This window comes from Ixodes scapularis, unplaced genomic scaffold, assembly GCF_016920785.2.
Source record: "Ixodes scapularis isolate PalLabHiFi unplaced genomic scaffold, ASM1692078v2 PGA_scaffold8__174_contigs__length_109621045, whole genome shotgun sequence".
Classification (NCBI taxonomy): Eukaryota; Metazoa; Arthropoda; class Arachnida; order Ixodida; family Ixodidae; genus Ixodes; species Ixodes scapularis.
This window is the reverse complement of record NW_024609883.1, coordinates 99,491,650-99,511,710: the sequence shown is the minus strand read 5'-3', so window position 1 is coordinate 99,511,710 and position 20,061 is coordinate 99,491,650. Positions and strand designations below refer to the sequence as shown.

General features: G+C 42.4%; 1 protein-coding gene and 1 pseudogene across 1 annotated transcript; both read right to left on the bottom strand.

Annotated features, from left to right (window-relative positions):
• Positions 1-588: 588 nt before the first annotated feature.
• On the bottom strand, positions 589-18,139 carry LOC120837376. The gene is made up of 6 exons (XM_040206677.2): positions 18,009-18,139; positions 16,442-16,683; positions 7,209-7,302; positions 3,576-3,697; positions 2,287-2,409; positions 589-1,473 (listed from the first exon to the last, which is right to left on the bottom strand). The coding sequence occupies exons 2-6, from the start codon at positions 16,649-16,651 to the stop codon at positions 1,417-1,419; spliced, it is 606 nt and encodes a 201-aa protein (XP_040062611.2). The 5' UTR covers positions 16,652-16,683; positions 18,009-18,139; the 3' UTR covers positions 589-1,416.
• LOC115326808 overlaps positions 16,657-20,061 on the bottom strand; it is a 19,345-nt pseudogene continuing 15,940 nt past the window's right edge.

Below are 20,061 nucleotides of genomic sequence, written 5' to 3'. Positions count from 1 at the left end.
CTTCTCATGATTAGTGAGGACAGCGCCAAGTATTTGAGGCGAACTTGACATTTATCATATATAAAGCAAGACCTCCCCCTCCCCCATTATTAGGTGGGGGCTATCACACTGATCGGCGCACTGAGTGTATTGTGTGCAAGTAGACAGGCCTGTATTCTAAAACCGTTTGGGATGTTTATTAGCTCACTGCATCAATAAAAACAATTCGAGTAAGCCGCGGTGATCCTTCAAATGTGCTGACCACCGTTATGCAATAATTGTTTCTTATATTGGGATCGGTAGTTCAATACTGGAAGTCTTCATGGGAATCATAAGTGGACTGCACTGTACAAATAAAAGGAACGAGCAAAAGTCGGTCTTCCAATTGTTTATTTCAGACTTGTCTGACATCGATGAAAAGCAATATGCCATATTAGCTCTTATATTTGAAACGTGGCTAGTATTACGCCAGGCTCAGCTTCAAGCAGCATGGATAGTCTCTGGCGCCTCGAGAGCGCACGAAACGAAAGCGCCACGACGCGAGAGCGCGAGTCAAGAGAGCGGTATCGGGGCCGAAGGGGAAAATTGTAACATCAGGATCAATGTCTGTTTTTTTGTTTTTTTTTAACTGACGACAGCAGCCATTTGCAGGACGTAATGGTGCAACGCGTTGTAAAGATGGCAGAATCCAACCGTAGGCTCTAAGATTAATCACGGTGCGCAATTCTGTCCTGGACCATTTCGTGCGGAATCCTTTTTGAGCAGTAGTTCAGTAATACCCAAATTCGGCTATTTGTTTGTAGTTGGGTTTGAAGGCTGGTGATGCGCATAGCCTGGGGTTACTTCACGGGAACTTTTAAGTCAAACTTGGAATCGGCAGCAAGTCCCGAAAAATTAATTTTGAGTGGTAAAAAACGAGTTTTTATTTTGAATATACAAGAGGTCATGATACCCATCATTTTACATACCCAATATTAAAAAACAACAAACAAACAAAAAACGCACAAAATTGTTTTAAGAATGCCATTCAGCCTGAAGAACACGAAGCCTTCAATGTTGCCTTTCTTATCAAATAATGCCGCCTTAAGCCGGTGTGACGCTGCTTAGACATCGTACAAAAGACGGTCTGCCCACAGATTCGAACGAGAGTCACCGCGAAATCCGCGCTTCGAATGGCGCGCGGCAATGAGTTCAACGAGAAAACTTGGACAGGCGGCATTCGAACCACGGATGTTGCGATGACTCGTGTTTCCAGGCTCTCGTTTGCATGATCTATGAGCCATCCTCAAAAAGTTCCTGCGCCGTGCACATGCGCTCTCGTGTAGCTGTGCTCTCGTGCCGCGCGCTCTCTCGTCGGCGTTCTCGTGTTATACAGACGTCGTTAACGGCATCGGTTTGCATTTTGCAGATTTCTGATGTGTTCTTTCCAGCAGTTTTCTAGACGAAGAAAGTTTCACATGTGTCGATGGCTTCGCATTCTCCCTGCTGGCATGTCTATAAAAAAGAAAGCATAAAAAAGTGATAATATGGCTCGGGATTTGCAGTATGTTATTAAATATTTGAGCTTATCTGATCGTTTTCGGAACACATGATATGGCATCACAATATGATCGTACTTGTAGAAATGATGATGATACACTTTGTAGTTTATATAAAGGGGATTTTCGGGTTTATCTGAAGCAGAGCACGTGCGTATCGTGGAGCGTATGGGGGATCATATTACAAAATAAGGTAACGTAGCGCGAGAAAGCACATGGTGGCCAAAACCTGTAACGTTATTAAAGCTTGAAAATGCTCTACTAACATTTTGTAATAACTACACTTCCTACCGTCTAAATAAGCAAGGCGCACTTTCATTCATAGTCCGATGATAGCCGAAGATTCATGGGACTTGTTTAATGCAGTATTGTCGTTTACACTCATGACCTCATATCCGTTCTGAGAGCTCAGCCTCCTGATTGTCCTGTTAGCCTCCTGGGTTGTCTTCTCTGTACCTACTGCTCGGCCCCCGGCCTCCGAGGCGGTGTCCATTACAATGTGCACCATCACAAAGGTTATGATCCTCAACTGCTTCACACCCTCCTCGATGTTTGTGGACAAGTCCCTTCCCCTTCTGCCTTGGACGTCATTCAATCCCGCATGTACCAACACAAGGCATGGAAGCGGTTGATCACTCGTACGCAAAACGTATCTTTTTTCTTCGAATGAATTCAGGTCCTTCATAAGTAGTTTAATTAATAAACCCGAATTCGCACGGGTTTCTTAGTTGCTGGGACTTTGATTCCCAGGAGCTCTGACGACACTTACCTCACCCAGTGATCCGCAAGGAATGCCGTTCTTCAAATTTATTGTCCATGTTTGTGCGATTCCGACAGCAGCGATTACATCACTTCTTTTACAAACAAACTTGCAGCCGTGGAATGAATGAAGCTGAAGAAAAAGGCGTTTCGCAAAATATTGAGCAAAATACTGTGAATACATTTGAACCTCATAGCTTGGGTTCCGTATCAAAGTTCGGTTAAAACTGAAAAACCGGCAGCGTCGAAAGCAGAATTTGATAGACCACGGGTGGGCGAAAATCCATGTCACCACGGCCGTAGACGGCCGTCATCAAAGCTCGATCGGAGCTCGCCATGCGTGCGGCCACACTGCTCGGCAGCCGAACAAGGAATCAACAAATTGGCCATGGACGCGGTTGATGAGAGACGCGCTTGGCATTATGACCTGCTCAGTAACCTTTTTTACAGCCACGCTCTCGTTTCTTCGCAATATCACGCTCAAATAATCTTATTAATTTATTCATTCATTTATTCCTTTGTTGCTTATTTTTTCTATCTCGAAAGAGGGGGGGGGGGGGGGGGGGGGGGGGGGAGGGGGGGAAATAATAACGTTAAACAAAACACGCACAAGCTCCCGAACCTAAATTAAATACCTTCCAGAAAACTTCGCAAACTTCTGTCTATACTGTCTGTGTTTAATGACTATTCAGAAATATATATTCTGCGGCATGTAGTAACCTAGAAATCAATGCAGGATACATTACTTTGGCAGCTAGACTAGTTCAGTTCTGCTAAATAATTCAGTTTTCACTTGGAAACGTGACCGCCGTATCAATTTTAAATATTCGCTTATTCTTATATATAAAAACAAATTCTCAACAAAAATTTACAGGGCGACAGAGTATTTTTAACTGTAGAGCTTCATATGTTTCTATGGTTAATTTATTGCATAAAACATCATATATTGGTTTTCTACATTAAAGATTCTACTGATATGTAACCAACCTCAATAGATGCGGTTAGTTCGCCAGCGTAGGTAGTTAACGAACGGCACGCGGGATCTGGACAATTTCTCCTCCCCAGTTTTGTGACCAGTTAATTGATGCTCCCCCATCTGTTTGCATGTTGCGGGCTCTCTCTCAGCTTCTCTTGCGGACAAGCGCCGCATTATGCAAAAAAGTTGACGCTTCAATCGACTTCTGTTCAAATTTCGATGGAGAAGGACAAGTTGGGTCCCAGTGGACTTTTTCCAGCGCAATTATTATTAGTAATGCTGAAAGTAATTATTATATATTTTTAGCTTGGTAGACTACTCACCGTGACCCCTCTGGCTTGATCCGTGCATTTCTTCTGCATTTGATATATAAGTGTTGTTTTGCAATCTGCTGACATGTGTCCCATACCTCTATCAACATACCAGCTAAGTACAGATTGTACCTCTGAAACGAGTGTATTGTAAGGTTTATTTAAATGTAGGAGAATCAAGAATAAACAAATAGGTTATTTATTTGCATTTCTTTTCATCACAAGCCACTATGGCAATGTGTGCAAAAGGTACAAGGCAACCTTTCTGAGGAACCACTTCGTAGTAAAGTCTAGAGGGGTTGAATACGCTCCTATACATCTTGAAAACGTCATTTCTTCTGATGAACGACACCTCAAGTTCATAAAAGCATCCGATAGATATATCAGTTTTTGTTTACACTAGGTTAACTCAGTCTGTTATATTTCTTAACTCAGATATTTGGGCTTCTTCATCGCCTAAAATTTGCACCAGCCTTACACAACAATAATGTTTCTATCTCAATATTTAAACTCGGCGTTTATACAGTAACACGTGGCTAAGCTACCAATGAGGCTAATCTTCGAAGTTATTTGATGATTGCCTTTCTTGCCTTCTTTGTTATTCACAAGCCATTATTTTTAGGTCTCGGAACTGATGGTCAAATGTGGTCATGCTCCTGTCATAAATAAGCTGGCATCGCAAGTTGGTTTGCTTTTTTTTTTGTAACTATGTTTTTTTAATAAGTGACTAGGAATTTTATTTTTCTCTTTAGGAATGACGTGATCCAATCACTGTCAAAATTATATTTTGATCACTAGTTAGTGTCCTAGTGAAAAATGCACGAGTTTCGTCTTCCAAATTTACGTGTAAAAGACCAAAATATTTCGACCGCACATAAGCTTTGATTACCGTTAAATATTGTTGGCCAAGTTTTTATTTAGGTAAATTCAGAGGCAAAAAAAAAAATCTACTAGCAGGACACACTTTAAACCAAGCTATAAATGCTGGTATTCTTCTGGCCCAAACTTCGCACAGCCACCGATCCGGGCAACACGTGTCCTCCGGTACAGTTTACTTCTCGTTTTAGTCGACAAAAAAATTGTCAGACAAAAAAAGCTCGTCACTGTCATCAATATTGTGCTGCTGTTCGCAAAATATAACAAGAATGCGAGGCAACACAACGAACGACCACCGAGGTGACCAATTTTCTTGGGGAAGATGCTGTGTTGGTGTCGCCGACGAATTTCCTCAGTGACGTAAAGAGCCTTTAACTTGACTATTGCGAAACACCTTTCTAAGACATTCCAACGAAGCCAAGGCTTAAGCTCGCGTATTATACATTCTTATACTTCTGTCATATGACAAAAAATAGGTGTTTTAATTTGTATTTAGATATATCGATAAAACCGCCATACGCCGTGTTGTATTTTATGTAAAAGCGGCCGACGCTCACGTTTAATATCTGCCTTCCCGGTATGTGTCGCCGCGTCTTTACAAAGCGTCATTTCTGGACCCTTCTACGTCTTTCTTCTTGCGACGACACGCTGAAGAATGCACAGGGTGCTGCGGCGGAGCGTCGTGTGGGGTGACTAATTGTGTCAACACGTGCAATCGTTTGGCAGGTGGCTGGCGAAACAGGAGCTTGGCAGATGCCCAACTCTGCTAACCTTTAGATACCCTACAGCACCCTTACGGGCGCTGTAGGGTATTGAAAATGAATAAATAAATAAATAAATAAATAAATAAATATGTCCTACGCCGCGCATCACACATTGACGATATCTGAGTAAAATTTGCTAGAATGCAATTTCGCTTAAAGGGGCAGTGCAATTATTTTCATGTTGCAATAATTGGCAGTTTGCATTTTTTACATTGTTTATGCAAGCCCAAGTGACCAAGAACGCGTCACCTTTCCCCGACAAACTGCTATTCTGCTGCATAATCGCAAACCAAAAAAAGTGAAAGCCAAATGGGAGCGCAGCTCTTGAGGAGGAGGAGGGAAGGGTATTGAGGGGAGGGTAGACCCCTCCTCCTCCTCCTCCTTCTCCTCCTCCTCCTCCCCTCATTCTTTAATCTGCTCCGGTGGGGTCACCTGACCTCGGGGGGAGGGGGTCACCTGACCTTGGGGAAGGGGCCACGTGACCTCGGGGGTCAAGTGACTTTGGGGTCACGTGATCTTGGGAGGGGTCACGTGACCTTGGGTAACCTTGGGAGGTGTCACGTGACCTTGGGAGGTCACGTGACCTGGCCTGGGGGTCACGTGACCTTGTGGTGACCTTGGTTACGCCGACGGCGACGCTGCTCAAGCCGGAAACGGACGCCTAAGAGCTGCGCTCTAAAACGAAGTATTAGCCAGTCTGCAGCCGCCTGTCGGGGTTATGGGAACTAAAATGACACCGTCTCTGGGGGATACGCGGAAGTCAACAAAACCTGTCTCCCCCCGCTGCTACATTCGCCGTCAGCCCGGTGGCGGACCGTCCTTTGTGTCGATCGCTCGCCGCCACCTTCGAGGAGGCTAATCCTTTGAAGTCGACAATCGCGGAGGAAGCGGCTGGTCTCTGAAGAGAGGACACATGGGGAAACTACGTGAACCCCCAGAGTACGTCACTCGAACGTCGACGTGGAGGGTAGACAGGCACTTTTACCTTCGATTTGTTTAATTTAAAAAAAAAAATAAGAACTAGGGTTCGCCAGAAAATACGGTTTTCTGCTTTTCGTTCCATAGGTGACGCAGATTAGTTTCCGCAGTTAATTGGCCAAAGTCTGAAAATTGTTGCACAGCCCCTTCAAGCAATATAGCAGCTGACCTAAACATTATTTTTTGTCTTAGTTAACTGCTATTTATCCTTCCCTGGAAACTAAGAGGTAGGTCAACAATCCTCAAGCAAATATAGCGTCGTTACATATATACACTATATTTTACAAGTAACTAAAATGTAGCAGAAGTATTTCTACGCGCAACTGTAACTGTATAACGAGAGCATCTAGAGAGTTGCAGCTGTGTTTGTAGCTCAATTACATTTAAGTTACAGTAAAATGTAGCTGCAACCCAAACACTTTTAAGAGTAATTTTCAGTGCTCTAGAAACCAACACATCTTTAATTTTCTACAAAGTAATTTAAAACAAAGTTTCATTTTCACTAAAATCTACAATCACAAAAGCACGGATTAAAAAATACATATTTAGTAAATATACTTGCCGAGGGTTATTGATTGACAGTGTACAACATAATCAATCTTACTAGTGAGCTTTCCTGGACTGCTCCTTACAGCTTACTCTAAGAAATCTGGAGCGTCTACTTTCGCCGCAAAGCACTCAGGAGACCCAGTCGATGCAATAGGTAACGGCCTTGCAGAAGAATCAGTTTCCAAACAACCATCACTTAAGAGCATCGATACGTATAGAGTATAACGCGCCGCAATAAATGTACGAGCAGTTCTCCTCCTGGTAACGAACCAATCAGGCCCCGGTTCTGTAGACAATGCTAAAAATATAATTAGACCTAAAATAGAGTCTGCGCTGCCACACTGAGCAGGATTAAACGTCGCATTCAGTGTTTGTGATTGGATCTTTCATGTGCTCTGCGGGAAAGTAGACTCAAAATTTCTTAGAGCATTGCTCATATCGCTACGTAGTAAAACATCCGTATACTGTAAATGCTTACCACAAGACAGATAGGTAAAGGTCACAAGAACCATGAGGAGAGCCAGTTGCATTTTTACGTTATTACGTGAAACGCTATCACGGGAATCGTCGTCCTGAAAAAAAACAGAATTAAATACGCTGATTATGAAATAAGCTATAATATTTCGAGTTTATTTTTTCTAAATTGCCAATATTAATATTATTTTAGACGCTTAACAAAATGCCGTTTGGATCTTTTTGCATTATCTAATCAGTGATTTCTACTAAATGTTTGGAAATTTCCTCATATCTTCAAAAGTTGTTTTGACCTCAGAGGATGTGTCTTGAAAGTTGTATGATATCGTGACGAGTCTCTATAACTTTAATATGTGCATTCTTGACTGACAGTATCGCTAATAAAATCAGGCCAGATGTGTCATTGAATTCTCGACTTGAGAATTGTCCAGTAACGGCATCTTTATAGATATTCAAAACATTTCCAGAAAAACCAGTTTTCTGGAAACCAGTGTCCATTTGAGAAAAATATACCCTACCATAAATATATTCGTGCATTAAACAAATATTGTTCTTAAAAGAAATAAACGTTTCTCAATCCCGGAGCGACACTGAAATTACAGAATTAGGAGAAAGTACCAAAACTTCAGAGTTTTGACTTACCGGCGCTAGCGTCAAGTTCGCGTCTCTACGCGTTTATGGTTCACTTTATATCGAAATTTTTGATTAAGGATGAAGGCGTGGCGGCATTTTCTAATTTTTGTTGTTCGAGGCGATTTTTTTATTTTTCTGCATCAAGACAAATGTGTAAAGGTCACGAATAATGTTCACAAATAATGCTTCTTCTTTTTTTAATGTAAATAACTCTCCCCACAGTGATTAAAGCCATAAATGCAGAATGCTAAGCAATTTTGTTTTGGTTTACTTCTTTTCTTTTTGTTTAGAGATCCCACAAGTGTTTGCGATTCTCTGCGAAGCAGTTCTTCTGTTTGAACGATTTCCTATCATTTTTTTTCTGTTGAAGTAATGCGATTTCGGCGTTTTCAAATTGTTTTCTCATCCAGGCAAGTTTATGACTCCTGTAGTTGCGAGCCGTGAGGACGCGCCCCTGCCGCTCTCAGCAGGGTCAATTCTGATGCGTTCATCACTCTTGTGAACATTATTTATAAAATGTAATTGATTAAAATTACAATTACAGCTGGCCGTACACTCTTAATCTGGTTCCACTTACGGTTACAGCTATAAGCGGAACTTTTTTGCAAAAATGTTCCTCTTAAGCGAGGCGGAACGGTGCTGCAGATATCATGTTTATTTACTTATACATATAAAACATGGTTCCAGATAATTATTCCATGTGGTATGCAGAGCAAGGTTCCACATAGTGTGAACTGGAAAGCTGTTCCGCATACTTTTCATAGGATGTTAGGGGAAACTGTGTTTCACGTATTGGCATCCGGAGCTATGTTCCAGGTAAACCAGTGCCTAGCTGTTCCTGGAGCATTGTTCCAGATATTTACACCATAATTATAAACCATTCTTTAATGTTGTTATAGACATAAAATAAACAACAAAAAGCCTGTATGAGTAACACAACTCCAACACCCCGCAGTCCGTGCTGCTGTGGCATTTACTTAGATTATACTCCCGACCAGAACATAAAGCCCACAGTATACATCAAAGTGAAGGGTCCGGAACCAGTCTTGCACTACATTATCTTGGCAAATTTGGAACAACACGACAATAAAATTTATCAGCAATAGCAAGCCCGTAAAAGGTGCCATCAATTTAAAAATCACAGTATTCAGTTGCTATTCCATTTCTTGTGGAAACAACACTAATCAAGGGGAAATAAAACCACTCCACTCTGTGACCGACTCACTGTGTCCCAGATTTTCTCGGCTAGTACACAAAAAAAAGTGAATGCCACAGCACCACAAACTCAGGCTTTGCACAATTGTTCTTACAGATGTTTGTTTTACATGATGTCTATAATGACATTCTAAAATGATCTACAAATATCACACTCTAGCTGAAATAAAAAAGGAGAATGTCAGATCCTTTGGAATTACGCATGGAATTGCAGTAAACACGCAAGCCGATAGGCGAAGGGCATGTAATGTTAACAGTTCCGGTTCCAAACGTTCATTCGTTATTTATACAAACTCTGTAAAGAACGTCAGCTGAATAAAGTCTGGCGTAAAAAACAAACCAGATTTTATGATGATTGGGCTAAGAAGACAAGTCGGTGCAGAATAACACACAGTTTATTGGTATTTAAACCGCAGACATAAAAATATAAAACAAACTTATCAAGCCCTCCTAGACTTCCCTCTAGAAGTAATACAAAATGACTAGTTGGCACCATGCCAAGTAGGAAAATAAATCAGGTACATCGGCAGTGCACTACAGTATGGTCAGCACCAAAAATTTATTTACAAAAGTAAGAAGATCTTTTGCAAAAAAAAAAAGACAAAAAAGAGCTGGTAGTCAGCGAACGAATAATATGCTTAAAAGTTAAGCTGAACCTCATTTATATGTTTAACTTTTAAACAAGCGTAAAAAAAATTACACTCTAGGGTAGGTGTGTTAACATCAGCTCAAGCACAGCAAGTCTCTCTCACGTGGGTAAGATACATCGGCCACGGAAGCAAAAAAAAAACTATTTTTAGTAACAACTACCTCATAGCTTGTTTCCCTCAAAACGAAGCAGTTTCGTTTAGGGTCATAGCACTGAAGCCCCATAACTTTGCAGACGAAGAAGTTTTTTTCCAAATAGCAAACAACAGTGATGACCTTTACAAAACCAGTTTTACCAGAAACCGCTTGGATCATCATCGTATCGTTCAATGAGAGGAACACATTGTTTCAGTTACTGCAGATTCAAGTGAGCAACAAACAGAACCAACTGCAGAAACTGGCAGGCCTGCTTGAACAAATGCATGTGTTAGGGTATAAGGTGTACCACCTGCGTCATCACTGGTAGCATCAAGAAACCCATGTTTCGCATCTCCATTAATATGCCACATAGCATAGGACATATTTACTTGGAAGAACTCGCTCACTGAAAAGGGGATGTTCTTGAATTTGAATGTTTTTTTTATTTGGGGAGAGCATTTTCGACCTTGCATCTCCTGGTCCAGTGATGGTGACCAGGTCCATGCAGTTTTATCTGTTCCACAACGTGCAGTAGCATATACAACTTTGGCATGAAAGCTCTCTCACCATAACAACTTAAATACAATCTCTGGTACCTGCTGATCATTGACTCCAGCTCGTCCAATGCACCAACAGCTAGTACTGGGGAGAGTATGATTTGCGTTATCTGACAAAGCATGACGAAGCATTCAAATGTTGGTCCTAAATGCTCAAGAGAGGCAATGCTGTCCAATATCAGTGGGAGATGCAACATCCGGACTGCTGTCGCACTTGCTGATGACACTAAGGTCAGTCCAGCATCAAATGAACGCGGGTAATCACTAGAACTTACCACATAGCGGAACTGAAAGTTGCTTAAGCACTCGTTCAGTTGCTGTTAAAGTTGCGAAGGTTGTGAATTTGGTAGTGCAAATATCTTTCTGAACTATGCTTTCGAGCAGAATATCCATGGGGTCAAAGAGCAGGTCCTCAGTTAATGAGAAGCAGTGAGAGTCAGAACAGAAGGCCCCTTAATTCAAGAAGAGGTTGAGATATTCTTACGCTCTAATACACTTTTTGTTCTTAAAAACTGCTGTCTTGTGCCTCAATCTCACTGTCAGTCCTCAAAGGACATTCATTATGCGAAAAAAGTTTTGGAAAATTGCAAGTGAGAGCATTGCAGCGCCGGCACGCATGGCGAACATTTCGAGAAAAAGACTCCTTGAATCCTGGAATGGTGTGACATGCCAGACTGTCACCCAGAAAGGCAAGCAAGCACCCATGTATCTTGATTTCCTTTTCTTTTACTTGAAGAGCAATTCCCACAGATGACAGTTCGTTCATAGTCACAACAAAGTACTGCAATAATTCAGCTTTCGCCTCCACTGTTTTCAAATCCTCTGATATGCTTACAGCAAGAAGAAAGATTGAATTAGTTTGTGACCGCTTGGAAGCAGGAAAGTTAGCGAACTTGACGTAAACAGTGTTAACTTTCCACAAGTGCCTCTTTTCATTCCCAAGGGGTTGGCAAGTTCTACATCATCACAGTAGAGCATCTGTGCTAGGACATTTTGCTTGTCCTTCAACACAGCATGGCTTACACCTTACACCATCACAGAAATCTCTGACAAAACCACCAGCAGAGAAAGAAAACTGCTGTTAAAGATAACTGGCCGCTTCGAGATGGCTGAGAATGTTCTGTAACAGTGGCCTGAGTTGTATGTAGTATGCCTTCGAGCCATTCGAAAGAATCTTCTCGCAAGGCTTGACATAGATACAACTCTGCTCATAGAGACACTTTATTGATTTGTCGGTGCTTAACTGGAAACATCGAAGTCAATAAGGCCTTTAGCATGAAACATTCCCGACACAGCTTCCACGACAGCATCAACAACACTTTTTGCACTCCTGTGCATTCCCTCCAGCAATCTGCTCAAATCAGAAAGCCTTGATTCATCAGTGATAGCTGAAGATTCACTGTGAAACATATCAGCATCTGGTTGATGTGCACTGGAGACTTCAGAATGTTCTTCTGGTGCAGGAAAACCTCGTGAAGGATTATGGCACTCAATATAATGCTCCTTGTAACCAGAGTGTCGAACCGATATTTTTATTGGTTCGGTTCGGGTTCAGGTTCACGGCTTTCGGTTCAGTTCCGGTTCAGTTCCGGGGCGCAAAATATAACGGTTCGAACCGGTTCAAACCGGTTCGAACCGGTTTGAACCGCTAAATTGAGAATATATTTTCCGCGTTGTTCTGCCAATAGGCGCTATTTAGGCCGTGAAACTAACTGCTGTAAACGATCTGATTTTTGCGAGGACCTATTTTTGAGAATTTCGCGAATCGCCTACAATTCGCGAAAGATGGGTCCCGCGAACAATTTCGGTAAAATGTAAACAGATTGAAATTTATATTGAGATTCCACCGCGTCGAGAAAATTACAACCCGCGAATTATTCCAAAACTTCAGCTTTGACCTAAATCGTGAAATATTGAGCCCACGAAAAATAGTCGTTTACAGTATATAGTTTTTTATTGTTTGTTCAATTCAGTTTTATTCTCAGGTACCAAAATTATAAAATTCTGTTATTTATTCCTACACAACAAGAAAGGAAAATCTACATTAACATACAAAACGTCGTGTTTATACGACTCAACATCCCTTCGTTTACCAGAGTCACATATAATGTACCTGAATCGAAATGTTTTCGGAAGTGAAGTAGGTTGCCTAAAATACCCGTGATTGGTACAACTTTGTATCGCAGTATTAGATGTTGAATCGTGGTTTTGCCCTTGAACTAAGGAATTAATTACAGTGAATACAATCATGAAATGGGCACCTCGTCGCCACATATATCATGAAATGTGTTTTACGGAATACGTTTCACAATATATATATGATGACGTGACGACTGAGCTTAAGGGAATATAATTTTCAAAATGTCACGAAAGTCACGGGACAAGTCCTTCCAGTCTATATTTTATAGGAACACTAAGCGACAATCGCAATGCTTGTTTTTCTAACTAGCATATTGTTTGCTCTCAGCACCATGATGCGGGCGACGAATCATGCGAAAAGGAGTGGCTGAAATTGTTCACTCTAACCTATGAGCACCTTAGTACTGAGATCGAATCTGACCTAAAACAGTGCTTACCCATGTGAACATTTTCTTATATTGGATAAACTGGCATAGCCTGGATGTTGAGGTTTGCTCTTGACAAAATGCAGGTCAATTTAATTCGCAAATAAGCATCACCCTCGCTAATTGATGATTTTTGTTAAATATAACAAAGTGGTATTTCATGCTCTACTCAATTCGGAAGCTACCTAATTGGACACTTTCTGAGAGTTTAAGTGTGCAATCGTCATAGTTCCACCATTCGTTCCAGTAAAAAAAGGCGATAGTAAAAACACATGAAAAAACGCGATAATAAACTTCTATATATTTGAGAAGTTATATATGCGTGAGGAACACATATAGTTATTTAAATTAGCTTCAAAATAATAAAAAAAAAACATTATTTAAAGTTTTTCAAAATCACCTATAACGTGTCTATAGAGGATAAAAGCGCCGAAAATATTTGCCGAACATCTTTCAGATAATTTAAAGGCGCATTTACTTATATATCTTGGAGGTGAGAATCTTCTATTTATGCTGCCAAATCTTCAGACAGGAATTAAGTATATTTTTATTATCATCGATAAATTTGACTTCATGAAGTTCACATAACCGCCTGAGACCGACACGGAAGGACGATACTCGAAAATACGCCAGCTGTTGTGTCTTCGGCAACGTGCTTTTGTTAGCTGTTTTGCAGTGTAAAATAGTGGGTTGCAGGGCATGCCAAAAAACACTGTGGTCACATGATATATCGGAAGGCAAATATACGAAATGTGCAGAAATAGGGAGATGACACGCAATTTTTTCTAAATAATCCCTTACACAACGCTTTACTGCAAAAAGAAATGCATAGAAATGCATAAAATTATATTCCTAATTAAACATAGATTCCGCGCAGGGCAAACAAAGATTTTTTTAGAATCCTAATATAAATCACTTTAGGGCATCAGCTTGCCTCAGCTCGAAACGTCGCGGGATACTACCTCGGGAGGCTATTGTTATCTTAGGTTTTACGTGCACTTGTTTTGAGACCTTACTTCATGACTCTGTTCTTTATCAGTCATGTGCTCCAACATTTCATTAGGCTGCCGTATATCATCGCGAGACTACTATAAATACTACACAACTTTACATATTGGACGTCTACTGCTGGTGTAGCGAACGTCGCACTTCACCAGAAAGCTGAAGTATTTAACATGGTTTGCACGTGACGTAATCGCACTAGATACTGGTTGTCATTGCGAGTTGTTCTTGCTGAGAAAATCAAATCCGGTTTGGCAAAATGCACGCTGCAAAAGTTTCGCGCTCAGTGCAAGCTATGTATTTGAGAGGCACACATTTTTCTTGTTGGTACATCGTCGTTAGGCACGGCGCGAGTATCTGGCACGACGAAAACGTGCTTTCTGGCAAGAGTGTTTTTACAAATAAAAGTTGTACCAACTACCCATCTGTCACTATCGTTTCCAGGCCACGCTTTCTAGTCTGCGCCGAAAATGTGGGGCAGAGGAATCTTTACGACACAGTATGCTTTAAAACTACCCCCCTCCCCACTCCCTTTTTTTTTAGTTGCTCCTCAAGATACTTTTTATTCCTCAGGGATTGCCTGCTCCGTATTGAGTGGTGTTCACTCGACAATTATATTTGTGTCACTTGTTAACAGTAATTCTTCCTTGCTTTAACTTTGCACCAAACTGTGAAGGTTAAACAAAATACAGGGCGGTCGAAACTTAGAGAACTTGAGAGCGACACTCCTGTGAGACTTACCGCTCATTCACACTGGAAGCGGATCCGCGTTCGCAAAGCGGTTGCGAACGCGGTTGTATAAAGATCCAGTGCAATTGCACGCGCACTTGATGTCATCGAGTGCGCGTGCAATTGTACTGGATCTTTATACAACCGCGTTCGCAACCGCTTTCCGAACGCGGATTCGCTTCCAGTGTGAATGAGCGGTTAGAGCGGCTGCCAACGTTCGGCTATCCCCGTGAGGCCACTAGGATCTTTTTGTTTTCAGGTATCCTTCCCGTACACGCTTATAGTTCCATGTAACGTCCGACTAATACGTCACATTTAGACCCTTTACCACTTCTATTCTCGGGACAACTTTCTGAGGCAGTTCAGCAATAACGAAAACATGTTTGGGAGCCTCAATGGTGTGCATACATGTAAAATGGGTCGTGCAGCATCTTTTTTTTTTTTTTACCTTAAGTTCAATAAATACCGCTAAGTTGTAATCCTTGACGTTGATAACTTGCAAAAGCATCCATTAGTTTGCCCCTCCACGAAATGGCAGACAGTCGAAAGAAAGAAATGAAACAGCTTTCCCCTCCTCAACTCACAATTAGAACTATCAGCCACGTGATCTGATCCTAATATATACACCGTCAGTGTTTATCATAGTCATACGCAGGGTTGGCAAAGCAGAGAGCATGGGCTAATCTTCAGATATAACTTTAGTTGGGCTATAATGCCCGAGCCCCACTAAAGCGACAAACAGAAACAAACGACAGCGGCTACCCTTAAACCAGAGAATTTCGCGATTTGACAGGCTTTGTAGAATAAAGAAGGCTATGCTCAAACACGAGTATCATGCACACGATGGTACCATTTGCAGGCTTGTAAACACTCGTGCTAACTTCGCGAGCACCGAACAACTCAAAGCCGTATAAAGGTACCATCGCGAACATGCTGCATGTGTCTGAGGCTTGTCGCATTCGTTTGTTTCTGTTTCAAGCTCTAGTGGGACTCGGGCCCATCATAATCTTTGAGTTGAACACGAGCGTTACCCGAATGTTTGGCGATACTGGTTGTCATGAACCAGAGCATTTGACTCGGGATCATGACAATCGGGTACATCATGGTGTCACGTGACTCTCAGTGCGAAGTTGTGATGTCATGTGGCGTCACGGTATCAACAACGTTAATAGATCTAGCGACGTCCTCAATTCGAATCGACTTAACGCGGTGAGTCACGTGACGTCACGGGTCACGTGATGTGACATTACTTGACAGCATGTCTTGACATCATGACGTCACGTGACATTGTGACACATGGCTAATCATAGTGCCAATAAGAAAGCGCCGCAAAAAACCAGGATTTATTATACATTGCAATTTTGTATATGACGATTTGATCAATACGTAGAGGAATACACGTGCCAATAATAATAAATTTGTAATACTAACAAAAAAAAATACCGTGAACCGTTTTGAACCGGTTACCGTTATATTTTTTTCCGGTTCAGTTCCGGTTCAGTTCCAAGATGGCGGCGAAGATTTCGGTTCGGTTCAGTTCCGGTTCGGCTAAAAATAACGGTTCTGTTCCGGTTTTCGGTTCGGTTCGGTTCCGGTTCGACACCCTGCTTGTAACGGTTAAAACTCGTAAATGTTACATTACGTGCGTGAGAACAATACTGTTTTACTCCACGGTGAGCCTCTTTCATATGTTCAACAAAATTGCTGAAGTGTTTGGTTAAGAAGTCGAAGTGCTTGCATACGTGCACTACCTGAAGTTTGGATCCTGCTGGCGGCAGTACTGGGGCAGGTGGAGCTGGCACTGGGTCATCTGGCATGTCCAAGCATGTTGTAGCTTCCTCCATGTCCGCTTCAGTAGGAGTAAAACATGTTGCGTGACTTACTTCCGTGTCTGGTGCTGGGTCCATTGGCGTATGTGTGCACACCGGTCCAAAAAATGTAGTTGACGCTGCCTCATGCATTGATGTTATTTCTGATTGGTGCGTCCAACGATCTGCAAGAAAGAACATGAACTATGTGAAAATATGTTTCATATTTGCAAATATATGTCACTTTGTGTGTTACGCTTAGTAGGTAAGTTTAACCCTGCAAGATAGACAGGTCATTGTCCATGACCCAGGTTTAACTTAGCAATACAGCGAACATAATGCCCAATTGATGCTCTCCTCTGATTTCTCGAGGTTTTGAAATATCCAATTTAATTTTATGGCTACCTGTTTACCAGCTGAATTATTCTACGAGTGCTTTTTCAGTGTTTTTTGTGCTGGTGTGTCTTGGAATTTCCTGTTTGCTGTTTGTTCCATCCAGCAGTAAGAATCAAACAAAAAGAGCAAAGTTAACTTTGTCTAGTTTTGCGCTTGAAGAGAATTAACACCTTCATGAGAGGTACATCACTGATTAATTGAAATAAACAATTGATAGTGAAATTTTTAATTTCTTGTATAGTAACGGTCAGGGTTCCGTGTGAAGCAGGGGAGTGCCCACACAGAATGCACCACCCAAGAGGCACCCTGTCGTGACTGACGAGCTCCACAGTACGCCTGAAGCCGCCGCACTCACAATCAGTGCAGCGGCCGCTCAGGATGCCCGAGATGTTATTGGGAACGGTAGAACAAGCCATGCCCCTGTCGATGTATAGATTCATGCGACACCTGTAGGGGAGTCCTGGCTATCTCACTCATATAAAAGACTGCCTCTAGTCAAAATGCGATATCCAGAAGCACGCATGATCAACAGCATAGTGAAGTACAACCGCCAATTACTTCCGCTACCGTTCGTGTTACGGATTGACAGCAACTGTGCGATTCTACTCATGACCGCACTGGTTATCTTGAACAATGGTTCATTAATGACGGCTTCTTTTTAAGGGCGGCATAGCACTGCCATCGAACTATAGTTGCTACGAGCGCCATTAAAACATACATTGTTAGGCGTGATAAAACGGTCGAGGCGGCGCTGCGATGAGAAAAAATAGGAATATTATCAGCAACAATAGAGATACGCAATCGCGCTACCAAAATCGCTGCCCCGACGGTTTTGAGACCGTGGCTGTGTGCCGGTCAGGTTGCTGCACGTGCTCCGGCACACGTGTTTTTATAACGATACGGGCAGAGCAAGGTCAGTTGTGTATTAGACTAAATATTTCAACAAAAATTGCTCACTCGTCTCAAAGAAATAAAGCCGAACATAGCGAATAGATAAAAAACCAAGAGCCCATTGTAATGAATGTAGGCACGAGCGAGGCATGTATATCCGGAAGCTTCTTTTTGGTGCGAATTTATCGAAACAGAGCCACGTATATGTGCAGTTAATGCTTACTTTCGTGCTGCGTAAACGTCTTGTCGAGGTAACGCTTCAGTATTATTTGTCCAAGTCTTGTTTTTCTGAGGAATACTCCGAAAAAATAATTAGGCCGGTACCGGACATAGTCTAGAACTAGATCACCGTCGCTTTTTCCCGGGCGCGGCGTCTCGTAGTCTTTATCAGCCCTGGCCGGCAGTCGCCACGCCATAAAGAATAGGGCGCTGGCTGTTAGCTGAAGCTAAAAACAAATGTAGCCGATATCGCTCCGCAGATTCTGGTCGAAATACGAAACATTTTGCACCGTCTTATACTGCATAAAAGTTTCTTTTTTAAACAAACCTTCGTCAACGTCCATGAATTATCCCATGGTTTCTCCTGCGTACCTGCGTAGCGAACAAGCCCCTCGACGCGCCGTCAACGTCGTCTGCTCTTTTCGTCTGCATTCTTTTCTCCGTCCTGCCTGGGCTTCCGAGAATGCGCATCCTTCTTTCCTCGGCATCCGCTCGTCTGAGTTTCACCGTCGTCGAACGCGCGTGGTGTGCGCGCCAGCGCTCCTCAACGTATTTAGAACCTCCGCCTCCGCCCAGAAACGCCGCCCGGAAGCAAGCAGGTGATGTATGAAAAGTGCGGCGAGCAGAAAGTTCCCGAATAGATAAATAATTATCGATGACACCGCTTAGCTTTGCACTCCCCCCCCCCCCCTCCCCCAATCTGCCTTGGGGACTGCTATGTGCAAACCACTGCCGTGTAGTCTGGCGAAATTGTCCCGTCCTTCGGTCGAAAAACTGCGCGACCGACGTAAACACGCCGTGGCCTGCCGTTGCGCTCTGGGCGCCCCGTTTCAATGCGTCATGTGTCAACCACCAGATAGCCACAACTCATCTGGATTTGCCAATACGTCGGGTCCAGTTTCTCGTGTTGCTCCATCATCCGTGGACCTGGTCTCGTTTGGCGTACTGTACCGAATGACTTAGCCTCAAGTGCGCGGAAGTGCCAGGTGCTCGCGCAAACCGAACCTTTTTGGAAGTAAATTATAGTTAGCACGAGCCCTTATGTTTCCCATTGAAATATAGAGGACAGCCAAATAAAAAAACCTGACGTATGTGAAAAGGAGCCGTTCAAGCTTTTATGATTTCCATTCTCTGGCGCTTTGTTTTTCCTGAATATATCCGCCCTCAATATTGCCTTGCTCAGCTGTGTCTGCGGTTTTATTCCTCTGCCGTGTACCATCCATTCGCCTTCGCGAATAAGGAAGTGGTTTGGATCTTTAATTTTATGACAGAATAAAGCTATAAGGCATAACATGTATGGCAGTCACGTGTTTCAGCGGTGCCTTCGAAATAGTCCTTATAGCTATATGTCACTTGGCAGTTGCGCACGGAAGAAAGTAGAATATGACGTCACAAAAAAATTACCGTTTGTCGCATTTCACAGCAGCACACGATTTTAAGTGGAACCAGTTAACATAATTTCGAACAAATACGCTGTTTTCAGTGGAACAGATTGGGGCGAAAGTCGAAAAAATAAGTGGAACGAGTTCCAGATCCGCTTAAAACGTCCCGTTTCACTTCAAGGAAGCAAAAATAAAAAGAAAAGAACCGACGTTCCACATATTACCGCCGTTCCACAGAAAAGTTAGGCTCCTTCCAGTTGAAATATGTGGAACACTCATTTATGTGGAACCTATGTGGAACCAGATTAGGAGTGTATAGTTGAGCATTGATTATATGATCCTTGATTGATGCATGATCCAACTCAGGCACCCAACAAACGCACTCGAGAAAGAAGGTTGCGCATATTCAACTGACGTCTCGTCCCTGGCGAAGCGCTGTTTTTGTCGAAGCGTGTCCAACAAACACATCACAAGAATTCCACGAACTCCGGTGAAAAAAATGGCGTTTACCAAAAAATTGGCATGGACCTATTCCGGCCATTTACGACGAAAAAACACGGCCGCGTCTGCAACGCATGAAAGCCACAGAATACTGAAGAGCGCATTTCCAAACTCCAAAATAAAATTGCCATTACTTCTAGAAGTAACATCTGTTACTCTTTCAATTACTGTACG